Source organism: Mangifera indica, chromosome 10 (genome assembly GCF_011075055.1).
Source record: "Mangifera indica cultivar Alphonso chromosome 10, CATAS_Mindica_2.1, whole genome shotgun sequence".
NCBI classification, from domain to species: domain Eukaryota; kingdom Viridiplantae; phylum Streptophyta; class Magnoliopsida; order Sapindales; family Anacardiaceae; genus Mangifera; species Mangifera indica.
In genome coordinates, this window is record NC_058146.1 from 11,413,946 (window position 1) to 11,428,852 (window position 14,907).

Here is a 14,907-nt window from a genome sequence, read left to right on the forward strand (position 1 = left end):
ATCACAAGCGTCCTCTCCAATTGTCTCACAATCCCCAGCTGGAAATACACTACTATAGATAATCTTGATCTTAGCTTAAGTATGTACACCTTTTAAAACTATCTACATAAGTTTAAGGCCAAGTTAATAAGCTTATGAAGGGCAAAATAAGGAAGCCCAAGTAGTTGGGGGTTCCTCGGCCAGTTAAGGAATGATCTTAACCCTTAAAATTCATGAATTAAAGTTCATTATTACATAGAGAAAGGAAAGATGGAATTAGTAAATGTAGCAAACTTGGAGCATTTTTTTTTTCCAAGGTCAAATATCCTATAAGAAGGCTTCAACATATATGTAAGTTCGTAAGTAAACCAATATAATCCATATAGTTTTCAGAGAACCCCCTCTCTTTTCCTGTTCAGTTTCTCTCAATCCAACCCACCATTTTCAACTCTAGTAAACCAATGAAGACAAAAAAGTTCCAAAAAAATTATTAGATTTTAATTTTCCTTTGAAGAGTCCCCAAGTTTTTCCAAGATAATAGTTTTCTCCTCGAGTATCATAAATAAAAATGCATTCTTTATTTATATATATATATATATATAGGAAAATTAAATTAAATAAATTAACCTAAACAATAGGGGTCTAAGCGAAATTGCCTTGAAAGTTAAAAATTAAACATCCTTTTTTTTTTTTTCAATATTTAGTTTTCAAATTTAGGTTCTTTTTTTATTTTTGTCATTTTATGATATTTCAACTTGTAATTTTCAATCGAATTTTCGGTTTTTGTTATTCTAGAATATTCCAACGTGTAGTTTTTGAATTTTATGTTTGTTTTTATATTTTTTATTTTCAAGTTTTTGGATGTGTAGTTTTCAAATTTTAGTTCAGTTTTTTCATTTTTATCATTCTAAAGTATTACGACATGTAATTTTGGAATTTCAGATCAATTTATTGGTTTTTGTCATTTTGGGGCATGTCAATGTTTAGTTTTTGAAATTCAGGTTCTTTTTTTATTTTTGTCATTTTATGATATTTTGATTTGTAATTTTCTAATTTCTGATAATTTTTTAGTTTTTGTCATTCTAGAATATATCAACATGTAGTTTTTTAATTTCAGGTCTGTTTTCGATATTTATCATTTTAAGATTTTTTGACATATAGTTTTCAAATTTTAGTTCAGTTTTTTTTTTTTTTGAATTCTAGGGTATTTCAACATGTATTTTTGAATTTTAAATTGATTTATCAGTTTTTGCCATTACAAGGTATATCAACACTTAGTTTTTGAAATTCAGGTCATTTTTTTATTTTTGTCATTGTTGGATATTTTGACTTGTAATTTTTGAATTTTTGATAAATTTTTGTCATTATAGGGTATTTCAACTTGTAGTTTTTGAATTTTAGGTTCATTTTTTATATTTATCATTTTAAGATTTTTGGACGTGTAGTTTTTAAATTTTAGTTCAATTTTTTTACTTTTTTGAAATCTAGGGTATTTCGATGTGTAATTTTTTAATTTCATATTGATTTTTTGATTTTTCTCATCTAAGGTATTTCAAAATGTAGTTTTTGAATTTTAGGTCTCATTTTTTTGTCTGTGATTTTATATCTGTTTTTTATGAAATTTTTATAAACTTAATTTTTTTAGGATATTTCTTACAAAAGAAAACGTGACGATAATGAATTAAGAATCTTAGATGAGGCATGACACTTTTGAGTAGAGGTTACTTGTCATGTCCAATAAACCACAATATTGAAGATTAAATCTACATTGACACTGGAGTAACTGCGGTTGTTTGAGATGATGTGTTTTGGGCATCTCTTTCGATTACCATATACGATGCTTAGTGGAGTGTTGGTGTACTCATTTCTGCTACGATAGATATATCGAGGCCTAAGCAGAGGCGAGTGGTTGACCGACGATATAAGTGGTATATATACATTGAATTTGATTAAATGTTTTATATATTTGTCGAAACATAATACAATTCATGTTCTATATCTATTTCAACATGTAGATTCTTTCTTAGTACTATTATGTTAGCACCAGCACAAGCAGCAAGCCATCATTCCATAGAGTTGGATGATAGTCCACACCTTCTTCGTGGGGCATATCGAGATGGTATATGATAGTTAGAGTACCACGCCACTAGATGAGTATGAGTGGCCTAAGTTATTCACGAAGATGGTAGAGGTAGATTGCACACCCAGTTTTACAAACAATGAGGGGAGTTCAATAAGGTATTGTATATGTGTGTTTCTAGTATAATTTACTTTGAATTAATTTATATACAACATGCGTATTCACTTAAAATTTCTCAATGTTTATAGGTTTTCATCCTATAAACTTCGATTGTGCCCATTGGGTCATCGAAGTCCTTGTTTTCCATGATTGGTTGATCACCGTATATGACTCCGAGATAGCTCACATAGGCAAAATTGATGGGCTCGCACAACGGATGCGACCATACATGACATTCGTATTAGCATTATTAGAGTTGACGAGTTTTTGAGCCACCTCTAGGCTTGCACTACAAGTAGATCACTTGGTATTGCATCGAGCAGAGGGTGTCCCCCAACAGGGCGAGGGTTCTGGTAATTACGGTATTTTTATGTTATGCTTTATAGAGTGTTTGACACTTTCATGGAGCCTCGATTTTCCCTGTGAGTTGTCCACCTTAATCCGATGACTTTTGGTGTCACAATTGTAGTTTCACTGCATCGAGTAAATCACAGATGTATATTTGTATTTATCGTTGTTTATTTATATGATTTCTGAGTTGTTATGTATATATTTATTTATGATGGTTTATTAGTTATGCATTTGATTTTTTTTTTCCCCTTATTTTATCAGTTTTATTGCAACGTATCTGATAAAGTATAAATCCGAACTCAAATAATATGAACAAATGTTTGGAACATAAATAATATTGATATCATATTCATTCCAACAACTACATAAGTAAATCATTTATTAATCAAGCTACAAAATATTCATTCCAACAATTACATAAATAATGCACATTTCAACAACAACATAAGTAAATCATACATTAATCAAACTAAAAAATGTAAATAAATAATGTTCATTCTATCAACTATATAAGTAAAACATTATTCATACTAAATATATTACATCACATATTAACAAGTACTTAAATGGAACATTAATCAAAGTGTATCGATTATATCTCATTTTAACAAATACATAAATCATAAATTAATCAAACTAAATAGAAGGTTATGAAATTTTTTTTCCTTTACTCTTCTAGATGAACCCAATGAGATGAGCTTGGAACTGGTGTTGGGCTTTTGCATTGTGTTCGAACGTACCCTGGTTTATTACAAACCTTTGGTGTAAAGATCTCTCCCTGTGAAAGACATCAATTTTTGTTTGAAGGATGACCCGATCAACGATGATCAAAAAATTGAGGTAGGATAATTTTTTCAGGGGCAGGTACCCGTTCTGATTTGTTCCCAAGTGGATTAAAAGGTTCTACATACATTACACAATAGTAATCATTAGTGAAGAAAAGATGAACCCATGCATACACATTTGTAAGCCTCATATGTCTTGCAATAATAATGACATGCTTGCATAGAATACATGAAAACTAAAACTTTTTGCATGTACAAGCCATTTCATGAAAGTCCATAATGCCCATGTATCCACCACTACTTATAACCTGATATCGAACATTTGTAATTAGACAAATCCCTAATCATGCAACTTTTAACACATGGTAGTCAAACTTCTCTTATATCAATAGTGTAACATAGCGGGGGTATTCATCTGCAATTTGAAAAAGCATCAGCACATATGTTAACAAACATAAGGGTAAAAAGTCATTCTTAAATAGATAATTAGTACTAACTTCGTACATGTCTGCATGGTTTCTCTTCTTATAAAACCATCATTGCAATGTGTCTCGAATGAACTCGATGAACATCATGACAGGTAAATCTTATGCTTGTCTAACGAGGCATTAAATGACTTTGCAATGTTAGTTATCATTATGTTATACCGATGCCCTAAAAAATGTGTCCTGCTCCATCGATAAAACCTTGCCTCATGTAGGCAAACCTTAACTTGAAGAACCACCACATCAATAGATCAGATCATAGCCTCAAAATCTACCTCTGTATATGACTTTGTAGTTTTCTAGTATGAACACACAACTTACGAGTTTATAAATAATATGAGTACTTCGTTATTCAAAATTTATAAAATGTTAATAGATATAAAAATTTTATAAATGTATAAACAAGTTACCTGTGAGTTGTGTTTGATTGCATGTTACAGAGAAGGTGATGGCAACAACACTATAGTGTACATTTGGAAAGACTTTAATATAACATGATGTCGATCTGAGATTATTATCAACTCAAGTATTTCATTGATGCATTCTTTAAGCTTTGTCAGAAACCAACACCATGTTTCATAATCTTCTTTTAAACCAACACCAAAAGTAATTGGATAGATCTGGTTATTACCATCAAGGGTCACCGCAAGAAATAAATGTCCTAGATATTGACATTTAAGGAAAACAGCGTCAATGCAAATAATAGGTCGAAGATATTGTTTAAATGCATAGACAAAACATCCCAATGCCATAAAAAATACTAAAAGTGATGCTCATCGTTTGTTTCTATAGCTATCATAGCTCCCAGATTAGCATGCTCTAAATTATAGCATTAATCGGGTAAGAGCATAAATAATTCTTTTGATGAGCCTCTCAATGAATTTAATACTCAATTTCTTACCTGCCAAACCTATAAATATGAAAAATCAATTTTATACTTGTCGATAATAATCTTTTTAGGTCGATAAATACAATCAATCAACATAAATTTTGACTTCATAAATTGACCTAAAGCTTAGGTCCCAACTTTTCTATGATGTGGCATTATTTGATAAACTGAACATGTGTGAGTTGGATTCATTTTACTGATTTAGAAGACTTGACTAGGTTTAACTCTTCTTCCTGATATAAATCATTTGCATTTCTTATCATAACACCGAATCATCCATCTTCTCATGTCAGACTCAATCACTCTATATTGAAATCTTTTCTCTAAGGCAAATTGGACAATAACATCTTTCAAGTGTTTTTTATCATTAAAAACGTCACTAAGGTTTATAGCATTCCCTTATCGGATCAATCCTACACCATTTGATGATATTAAAAACTGTGGAGAAAAATCGGGTAGCCACTTAAATCGATTTGTGGCGACATTATCAAAAAATGGTCTTGATAATTCTCGCCACCTATAATAAGATTTTTAAGCTAGAGACTATTTCTATTATAGTTAACATGTGACATATCCTTGAAGTTTACCTTACAAGAAGAATATCAGTCATCTCATTCCCCTCAAAGTCACCTCAATCTAGAACTCTCTCTTTGTCTTCATAAACCCATTCAATAGTAATAGAAAATGCATTATTACAAAAATCAATCAAGTCTTCCCTAGTAGATTTCTTTTTCACTTTAGTATCATTGTAGCTACTAATTTCTTCTTCTTCTTCTTATCCTTCGATTGCAGTACATGTAACAAAAACAAGAATATATTTCTTGAAGTATTGAGACATGTCAATAAGGTCTTACACATCTTCGTGATTTCCAATCTTTATAAGGTAGTCGAGCTCAATTCTTTTTTATTTCATACATAGTTAAATGTAGTTTCTAATTGGATCAATACCATACTGTTCACTCAAAAGTTGAATAAATCTCTCAAGTGTTGTTCTAGAGGAAATTTTAATCAATTTTTTAAAACCTCTAACATATTTCATCGTATTCTCATCACATTTGATCTATTCTTTTTGGAAACGAACAACAACATAACTAGCCATTTTACTAACCCTGTGGTAAAAAATTAAATATTGATCATAAAAAATCCACAATGACCTAATTACCAATATCAATATGCCACCTCTAATTTTTTAATATTTTATTAAATACACCCACACATTATCTGAAATCAAAATAATGTTTTATTTAATCTATTATATTTATCTAATATTTCATTTAACACCCTTATATATTGTCTTGTATTGAAATGCCTCGATATTTTTTTAACATTTCATTTAAAACCTTCATACATTGTTTAATAACAAAATACCCTCATATTTTTTAACATTTTTAACCCCTTATATTTATCTAATTTTTCATTTAACACCTTTATATGTTGTCTTGTATCGAAATGCCCTTATATTTTTCTAACATTTCATTTAAAACCTTCATACATTATTTAATATCAAAATACTTTATATTTTTAAAATATTTCATTTAACCTCTTATATTTATCTAATATTTCTTTAACACCTTCATATGTTGTTTTGTGTCGAAATACCTCTATATTTTTCTAATATTTTATTTAAAACCTTCATACATTGTTTAATATCCAAATGTCTCCATATTTTTCTAACATTTTTTAACCCCCTATATTTATCTAATATTACATTTAACACTCTCATATATTGTCTTGTATCGAAATGTCTTTATATTTTTCTAATATTTTAAAACCTTCATACATTGATTGATATCAAAATACCTCCATATTTTTCTAACATTTCATTTAACCCCCTAAATTATTAAAAATATCCCAATGCCCCTTTTATATAATATACGAACTTGATTTAACAAATAAAATTAAGTTTTGAGTTAAGATTCTAATAAATACCTTTTTCTCACAAATTGATTTGTTTCGATTCAAATTCAGAAAGACGAATTTTTTTCTAAACAAACCTACAATATCAAATATTGAATAAAAATGAAAGAGTTTGAATGATGTGAGAAATGCATGAGAATGTGAGTTTATATAGAAGTGGTGAAGGATAATTTTGGTATTTTCAAAAATTTTTGAGGCATTTTTGTTTAAATGAGGGTAAAATGGGTATTTACTTTAATTTTCTATATATATATATATATATATATATATATATATATATATATATATATATATATTTGTTGGGATTTTGTTTCTTTTTAATTTAATGGCTTAAGTATTAAAAAAAATGTATGTCAAATTGTCAATCAATAAAATCCTAATGGAAAAGTGAAAAAAAAAAAAAAGTGTAGATTGCTGCTTATGTATTTGGAGGAAAATATTATTATTTAGAGAAACCTTGTTGGTCGTAAGACTACCAACATTAGAATCAAATATGACAACCACAAAAGGGTAAAACTAGTGTTGCAAACAAGTTGGGTTGTGATTTTTGTTGCTCGATTTGATGAAATCGCAAATTCATAATTTAATTTAAGTATAATATCAATAAACATTTAAAAGTTAAAAATCTTGCACATTTAGTATTAAAATCTTTTTTTTGATTTTGAATATAAGAGTAATTGATAAATATATAAGTTATATAGTTTAATTATAATTTTTTAAACCAAACTTGAAACAACCGTTTTAATCTGGAATTTGAATTCGAGATTACAACTTTTTTGCTTGTCAAATTCAAGTTTAAATTTTGTCTAAATATAATCAAATTAAACTCAAGTCAAACAATAACCTATTTAGCTTGGTTATAGGTATAACTTATACACTTAAAAAAAAAAAAAAATCGACTTACAGATGCTAGAGCAATTATTAATTCACTTTACAAAGTTAATCACAAGTAAAGGAGAATGAAGAGAGCATACGTGAGAAAGGTGCGTGGAGCATAGGAGAATGAAGGGAAATATTTACGTCAAAGAACAATCCATCATATAAATAGGGTTAAATTTGAATTAAATTGATTCAATTTTGAAAGTTATTTTAATTTGGTTTGAGCTTAGGGCTCGAGCTTAGTTCGTTGAGAAAACTTGAGATTGAGTTTGAGCTCACCAAGCTCTTCACAAAGTTATTCAAGCTCAGTTCGTTTAAGAGGAATCAAGCTCAAGTTTAACTATAATGTGGAGTCAAGCTTTGCGCTTAGTTTGATATTATAACCAGGTAAAAGTTTATTAAAAAATATTATTTTAATGCATATTGTTCAAAATAATATTGTTTTATTTTATTTATACTAATTTTTTTTACGCTTACGAGCTTGGTGAGATGAACATTGCTCAAGCTCGAACTTGATCTTGACCTTGAAAATTTTTAACTCTTAGAGTTAAGCGTAGATTCGAGTTTGAGTTTCATTATAGTGTTAAGCCAACTTTGCTTAGTATTGTAGCCGATCAAAAAATGATATTATTTATATATATATTGATCAAAATGATATTATTTTAGTCAATTTGTATAAAATTTTTTTAAGTTCACAAGCTTGGTGAATGAAACACTCTTAAATTCATGTTTGAACTTGAATTAAAAAATATTTAACTCTCAAGCTTAAACTTGAGTTCGAGCTCGAACTAGAGTTCAAGTTTGCTTGAACTAGAGTTCAAGTTTGCTTGAACTAAACTTGTTTTATGCTCATTTAAGCTAAACTCATTTTTTAGGTTAAACAAATTCAGCTCAAATATTGCCTTACTTAAGTTAGAAAGGACAATTTATTTTTTAAACTAAGTCAATTTCAATTTAGAAGAAGTTCAACTTAATCGGACTAACAAGTTGAACAAATAACTCAATTTAGTTTGAACTTAATTTATAAATCGATTTGAATGACATCAAATAATTATTAAAATAATATTATTTTATTATTTATTAGATAAAATAAAATTGTTTGACACTTTATTTAATAAAATATTATTATTTTATTAATAAAATATGAATTTAAATATTAAATCTGAATCACAAATATGATTTATAAATTCAAAACAAACTATTCTTTTATTTAAATTCTAGTTATTTTTAATTTAAATTAAATTATTTTTTTATTCAAATCATGCTTGAATCAACCATGTTCTAGGCCAGCTGTGGTCAGACCTATCTCCACCTATCGGAGGCTCTTACAAATTCCAAAATTAAAAAAGGTTTGTTGTTAATTTTGAAATATGAAATGACAAACGACAGGCTTGTGGAGTGATTGACGGGAATAGGCAGACAGTTGTACTTTTGGACCATGCTGCAGAGGGGAGGGCAGCCATGACTTGTCAGTGAGTCAGCCAGACCACATGCATTTTTTTCCAGACTTTTAATCCTCCCTATGCATTCCATGCATGTTTTTGTCACATGCTTTACCAAGGACAAACTATTTTTATGCCCTACTTTTTCATTATTATTATTATTTTTGTTAAGAGAACCCCCATCTCAATTAGATTATTCTTAGAGGTTTAACCAACCAAATATATCTATCTCAAATCAGATGATTAATTTTTATAATTATGGTATTAATTAAAATAAAAAATAATTCTTGATGTAATGTTAGGTGGAACTATAACAAAAAGATAACTGTGAAAAAAAAAAAGCTTTAATAAAAAAAGAAACTTAGAAATTGGCAAATATAATAATTAAAACTCTATGTTATACTACTCTTACAGATATTTAGACTCTTTCTTCTAACCCATTATATTATTAAACATATCGCCAAACCTATGGCATTGTGCTGGATTTCTAAAATTTTTTTTGCACTAAGCCTTGTGATTTGGAATCTCATTTATTATTATTATTAGGCCAAAGGATAGGACTTACTCCCACTCAAAGTATTTTATTTTCCTACATTCTTACCTATTAACTTTAAAAATTTTATTTACCCACTCATAGATAATTAACTTTTGTAGTTTTAAAGATAAAATCTTCATTTCATATACAATATTAAAAATAAACTTAAATTTTATTTTCTTTTCTCCCCTTAAACCCTAAAAATTAATCATTCCTCCTTATACCAAATTTTAAAAAATGACATTCCCCCAACTTCATTTGATGTCGATCGAATGTCCAAATAAGAGAAGAGAAATTGTCAGAGAGAAAAGAAGTGTCGAGAGGGAGAGATCACCAACAATGATGCCGAAGATAATGTTGGAGTTTGAAAACTAAATCCTGAAAAAAAAAAGTTATTTTTTAAAACTTGACCTAGAGGAAACAGTTATTTTTTAGGGTTTAGAGAGAAAAAGGGAGATAAAATTTTTAAGGGTTAAAGTTTTATTAACTTTAACTGTCTATAAATAGATAAATATGATTTTAAAAATTAAAAGATAGATGAGAATTATTCCTTTCGCCTTATTATTATTAGAATTTGTACCAACGAAGAACAAAAAGATGTACATATACAATGATACCATATTCAACAACTGTGAATAAGCAAATAAAAACTTGCCAGATTGTATGATGAAGTAATCCTACTGATTTCAATAAAGTTGTGTATAAATAAAGACGGCCAACAAAACCCCACCACTACTAGATGTTTGAGAACACAATTATGTGGCTCAATGATCAAATGGTCCACTTCTTCCTGTTAGAAATCTATATTTCATTAGTCATGTACAGAAACTGAACATCGTATACTTTGATTCGATTCAAAAAGTGATAACTGCATCTTTAAAATCTAAACTGAACTCCACAGCGATTGCGGACCAAAGCTCTCATTGTAGAACAGAGAAAGTACCCAATTTCTGAAATGGATTACTTACACATGAATCAAAAACTATGCAGTTGAGTGAGCATTTGGACAAGCTCATCACTGGAAGGCCTATCTGCAGGTGAATCTGATAAGCACACAACTGCAATTCTCACTGCCATCAAAATCTCGTCTTCCTCAACTTCCTCCCCAAGAATACTTTTATCAAGTGCCTCTCGTGCTTCTTCTGCTTGCTGCAAATGCCGAAGCCACCGCCCTAAACTTCCACCACTGGCTGCTTCACCAAAGGATGGATCACTGGGGTCTCTACCAGTTAATAGAACTGCCAATATCATCCCAAAGCTGAAGACATCGCTCTTAACTGTATAACTGTAAATATACATCATATTATAATTATAACTTCATTATACCAGATGTTGCGTATTTGGCTTCAAATAAATGCTTTGAAACAAATTATGGCATTCATAAAAAACAGATTTTAGTCGAAGCTGGCTAACTAGAACAGATGATGTACCTGGACTAGCCACTAATAAGAAAACCAAAACAAAAATGAAGGCGATGGAAGGTCCTAGAGCTCTATAAAACTCTCTTAGAAGCAGAGACAACAGGAAAAAACAAATCTAAAATGATGTTCTACATCCGTCTTAAGTGCTAAATATGTTAACTAAATAAATTTCGCTCCAATTCTAGACAACTAGAAATCATAGAAACAGAACATTATAGCCCCTAATTGACAATACAAATCAAGAGTGTCATTTTCAATCAACCACCACAGACTTTACAGTTCCAGTTAAGAGCAGAAACGCCAAGAGCATGAGAATAATTACTAATTCAGAAATCAAAATGGCTCATTTTAATAGCAATAACTGTATCCTAATTCCATAGTAGTGTAGATAAGAGGAAAACCAAGAGCAAGAACCATTGTCCTGAGGCAAACTTCAATTGTGGTCAAGAGCTCGGATGCAAAACATTACTAGTTCTACCAGTTGATGTTAACATAACTATTGACAATTCACTACACTACAAATTAAAACATATATATATATGTATGTATGTATGTATGCATGCATACCTGTGATTCTGAAAACATTCTGGAGCACTGTAAGCAGAAGTTGCTCTATCCAAATCCGGAATTAGTTTCAACAATCCACAATCTGCCAGCCTTGGCTCAAATTCAGCATCCAACATCACATTTGCAGGCTTCAAATTAAGATGCAAAATTTGAGGATCGCAACTAAAATGAAGATACTGTAACCCCTTAATGACCCCAACGGCAATTCTAAGCCTGACTTCCCATCCAAGCTGCAACTGATTTTCCCTAACTCTATTCACAGCATCCTCGAGACTCCCAGTTGGCACATAATCATAAACCAAAAAAAACCTATTAGATTTGCGAACATAAGCTTGTAAGCTCATCAAATTCCTATGTCTCAAGCTTGCAAGAATTTCAAGCTGTTGTTGAATCCGTCTCCTGGCCACTTTGTTCTGTTTATCAGGTGAACCACTACTTTCAAAGGGTTCAAGCTTTCTCACAGCAATTGTAAGCCCATTATCAAGAACTGTTCTGTAGTACTTTCCATTAGGACTTGAGCCTAGCAACTGGTTCTCATTTGCCAGAGCTGCTTGGAGAGTCTTGGAAGCAATTTTTGGTGAAAATATAACAGGCCCTTTGAGAATCGGAGTTTGGTTCATGTAACCAAAAAAGCATCTAACTATGCAAGCAAAAAGAATGGCTGCAATCAAACCAGTCAATATTCCTAATACAATGCTAAGGATAATTCTTTTAATCTCATTATCGCCTTGGTTTGACTTAGAAGAAGATGGAGGTTCACTAATTCTTTCTTGGCAATGCACATTTGCGCATTGAAACCAAAGAATCATTAACAGCAGAAACACTGTTGAGGTTTTCTCCATGAGACCAAAAAGAAACCAAGGAAAACAAAAAGTTCATAATAACGCAAAACCCACATGAAAAAACTTCATTGTTAGCTCAACTTACTTGAAGACAAAGATAAGGATTTCAGAGCTCAAACCCGGAAGAAAAACAAAGAAAGCTCCAAACTTTTCCCTCTTTCAACTTGAAAACAAGAACTCCAGAAGAGAGAACCTTTTAGTTTCTTCATAAACTCTCAAACGACGAGTGTTTACTGGATGAAAAAGGAATTTCTGCTCAAAATCTTCAAAAGAAAGACACAGAATCATTTGCCACTTACTCTTATCATCTCCTTCTCAAAAGAATCCGACTGTCGTTGATCCTACAAAGTTCCAAGATTTTCACACTCACTCTCAAGCATCTTAACATTAAATACCATATTTTCTTTCAGCATTTGCTAAACTTCAAAACTAGCTTCAGAATTAATGTCAAAGACTTAAACCTAGCCAATACAAGACCAAAGTCCCTTCTTGCCCAATAATTACTGTGGTTTTTGAGCTATTATTAGAGAAGAAACAGAAATACCCTACTCTCCACAACAAATTTAGTACAAAAATATGAGCGTTGTGAGTCGGGTTGTGCCGAGTGTTTCAACCTAGAGTTTGGTAACCATATTTCTTTCTTTGTGTTTGTACAAATACTCCTGCTTCAAACTAATAAAAAAAAAAAAATTTTAAATTGTTAACATATTCAGTAAAAGTAAACATAAAACACTAAATTGCACACCAAATGTTTAATCATCAAAGCTTTGGTGATTTTGAATCAGGGAGATCGAATATTTCCCATTTGAATAATACTAAAACGACAAATTGTCATACTAGCAGTTGAAAATTGACTTTTTCTCACATTTAGTCATATCAATTACTGAAATTCACTAATTTTTAAAATATATAAACAAATAAAAGGTAAGATTATTTTGAAGATAGCGAACGAGACGAGTTGTAGTTGAGGCCATGGGGACTTACCACATACAACCATCAATAGGGCAAATTTTAAGACTATATAAAGTTTTGTATTTTATAAAAGCCATTAGACACATAATTTTTGTTTGTACATTATGTAAACTTGGTTACAATATTCAGTTTAATGAAAATGAACGTTTAATTTTTTTGAAAATATTTTAGTGAGTAAAACTATAAATACAAATAGTTTGTATGTATTGAAACTGAATGATTATCATATAATAAATTATATTACTAATAATAGAATTCAAAGTAAAACAAACCCCAAGATTCTATAACATTATAGATTAGATCACATAGGACAAAGAAGATTGATTCAACTTGAAGAAAGTAGAACCAACACAAAGAACTTATAGGGTATCTAGACCTCTGAATGGATATAAATTTCTTTATAAGTAAGATTTTGAATCTTACTTATAGAAGAAATGAATCATGGTGATGATCCTAGAAGTTATGAGAAAGCTATACTGGATACTGATTCAAGTAAATGGCTAGAAGTAATGAATTCTGAAATAAAATTCATGCATGTTAATCAAGTATGGACACTTGTTTATCCACCAAAAGGAATTGTTTCTATAGGCTGTAAATGGGTTTTCGAGAGTAAGACTAGTAAAGATAGACAGATGGAGACCTACAAAGCTTGCCTTGTAGCGAAAAGGTTATACTTAGAAACAAGGGTTGGATTATAAGGAAATCTTTTTTGCCTATAGCTATGGTTAAATCCATCTGGATAATGCTAGCTATCGCAACATGCCATGATTATGTAATTTGGTAGATAGATGTCAAAACGATGTTCCTCAATGAATTTATTAAGGAAAACATATATATGGAATAATCCATAGGTTTTATATCCACTGTTGAAAGACATAAGGCATACAAGTTGCATTTATCTATTTATGGATTAAAGCAAGCCTTAAGAAGTTAGAACATCTAATTCGATGAAACAATCAAATCGTTTAGTTTTGAAAAGAATTCAGATGAACCCTTTGTCTACAAATAGGGTAAGTTAATGCTATTACATTTCTCATATTGTATATAGATGACATACTTCTGATGGGTAATGATATTAACATGATAAATGAGGTTAAAATATGGTTATCCAAAACCTTCTTGATAAAAGATTTAGGATATGCAACCTATATTCTTGGAATTCATATCTATAGACATAGAACAAAAAAGATGATTGGATTATCTGAAAACTTGTACATAGAAAAATTATTGAAAATGTTTAACATAGAAAACTCAAAAAGAGGACTTTAGTCCTTCATTCATGGTCTTCATCTTTCTAAAGATATGAGTCCAAAGACTAATGAAAAGCAATAACATATGTGTAATGTGCCTTATGCTTCGATTGTGGGTGGACTCATGTATGCAATACTTTGTAATAGACCTGATATAATATTTACTATAAGTGTTATGAGCAGATTCAGACTAACATAAGGGAAAAACATTGGTTAACTATGAAATCAACCCTTAAGTACTCAAAAAGAACTAAGGATCTTGTTCAGAGTTATGGATGCTCAGAGTTAAATATTCAAAGATACTCAGACTCTGATTTCTAGTTAGACGCTAATGATAGAAAGTTTATGTCAAGA

The 14,907-nt window shown here is 30.1% G+C and overlaps 1 protein-coding gene across 1 annotated transcript; it reads right to left on the reverse strand.

The window, feature by feature from the left end:
• Window positions 1–10,122: 10,122 nt before the first annotated feature.
• On the reverse strand, window positions 10,123–13,063 carry LOC123227466 (inactive leucine-rich repeat receptor-like protein kinase CORYNE). The gene is made up of 2 exons (XM_044652271.1): window positions 11,490–13,063; window positions 10,123–10,786 (listed from the first exon to the last, which is right to left on the reverse strand). Exons 1-2 carry the CDS (start codon window positions 12,329–12,331, stop codon window positions 10,477–10,479), a joined length of 1,152 nt encoding a protein of 383 aa, XP_044508206.1. The 5' UTR covers window positions 12,332–13,063; the 3' UTR covers window positions 10,123–10,476.
• Between the last annotated feature and the right edge of the window lie 1,844 nt (window positions 13,064–14,907).

Coding starts and splice junctions, on each gene's coding strand:
- LOC123227466 (XM_044652271.1), bottom strand. CDS start 12,331: ATGGAGAAAACCTCAACAGTGTTTCTGCTGTTAATGATTCTTTGGTTT. Junction 10,787..11,489: donor GAATGTTTTCAGAATCACAG/GTATGCATGCAT, acceptor GTATATTTACAG/TTATACAGTTAAGAGCGATG.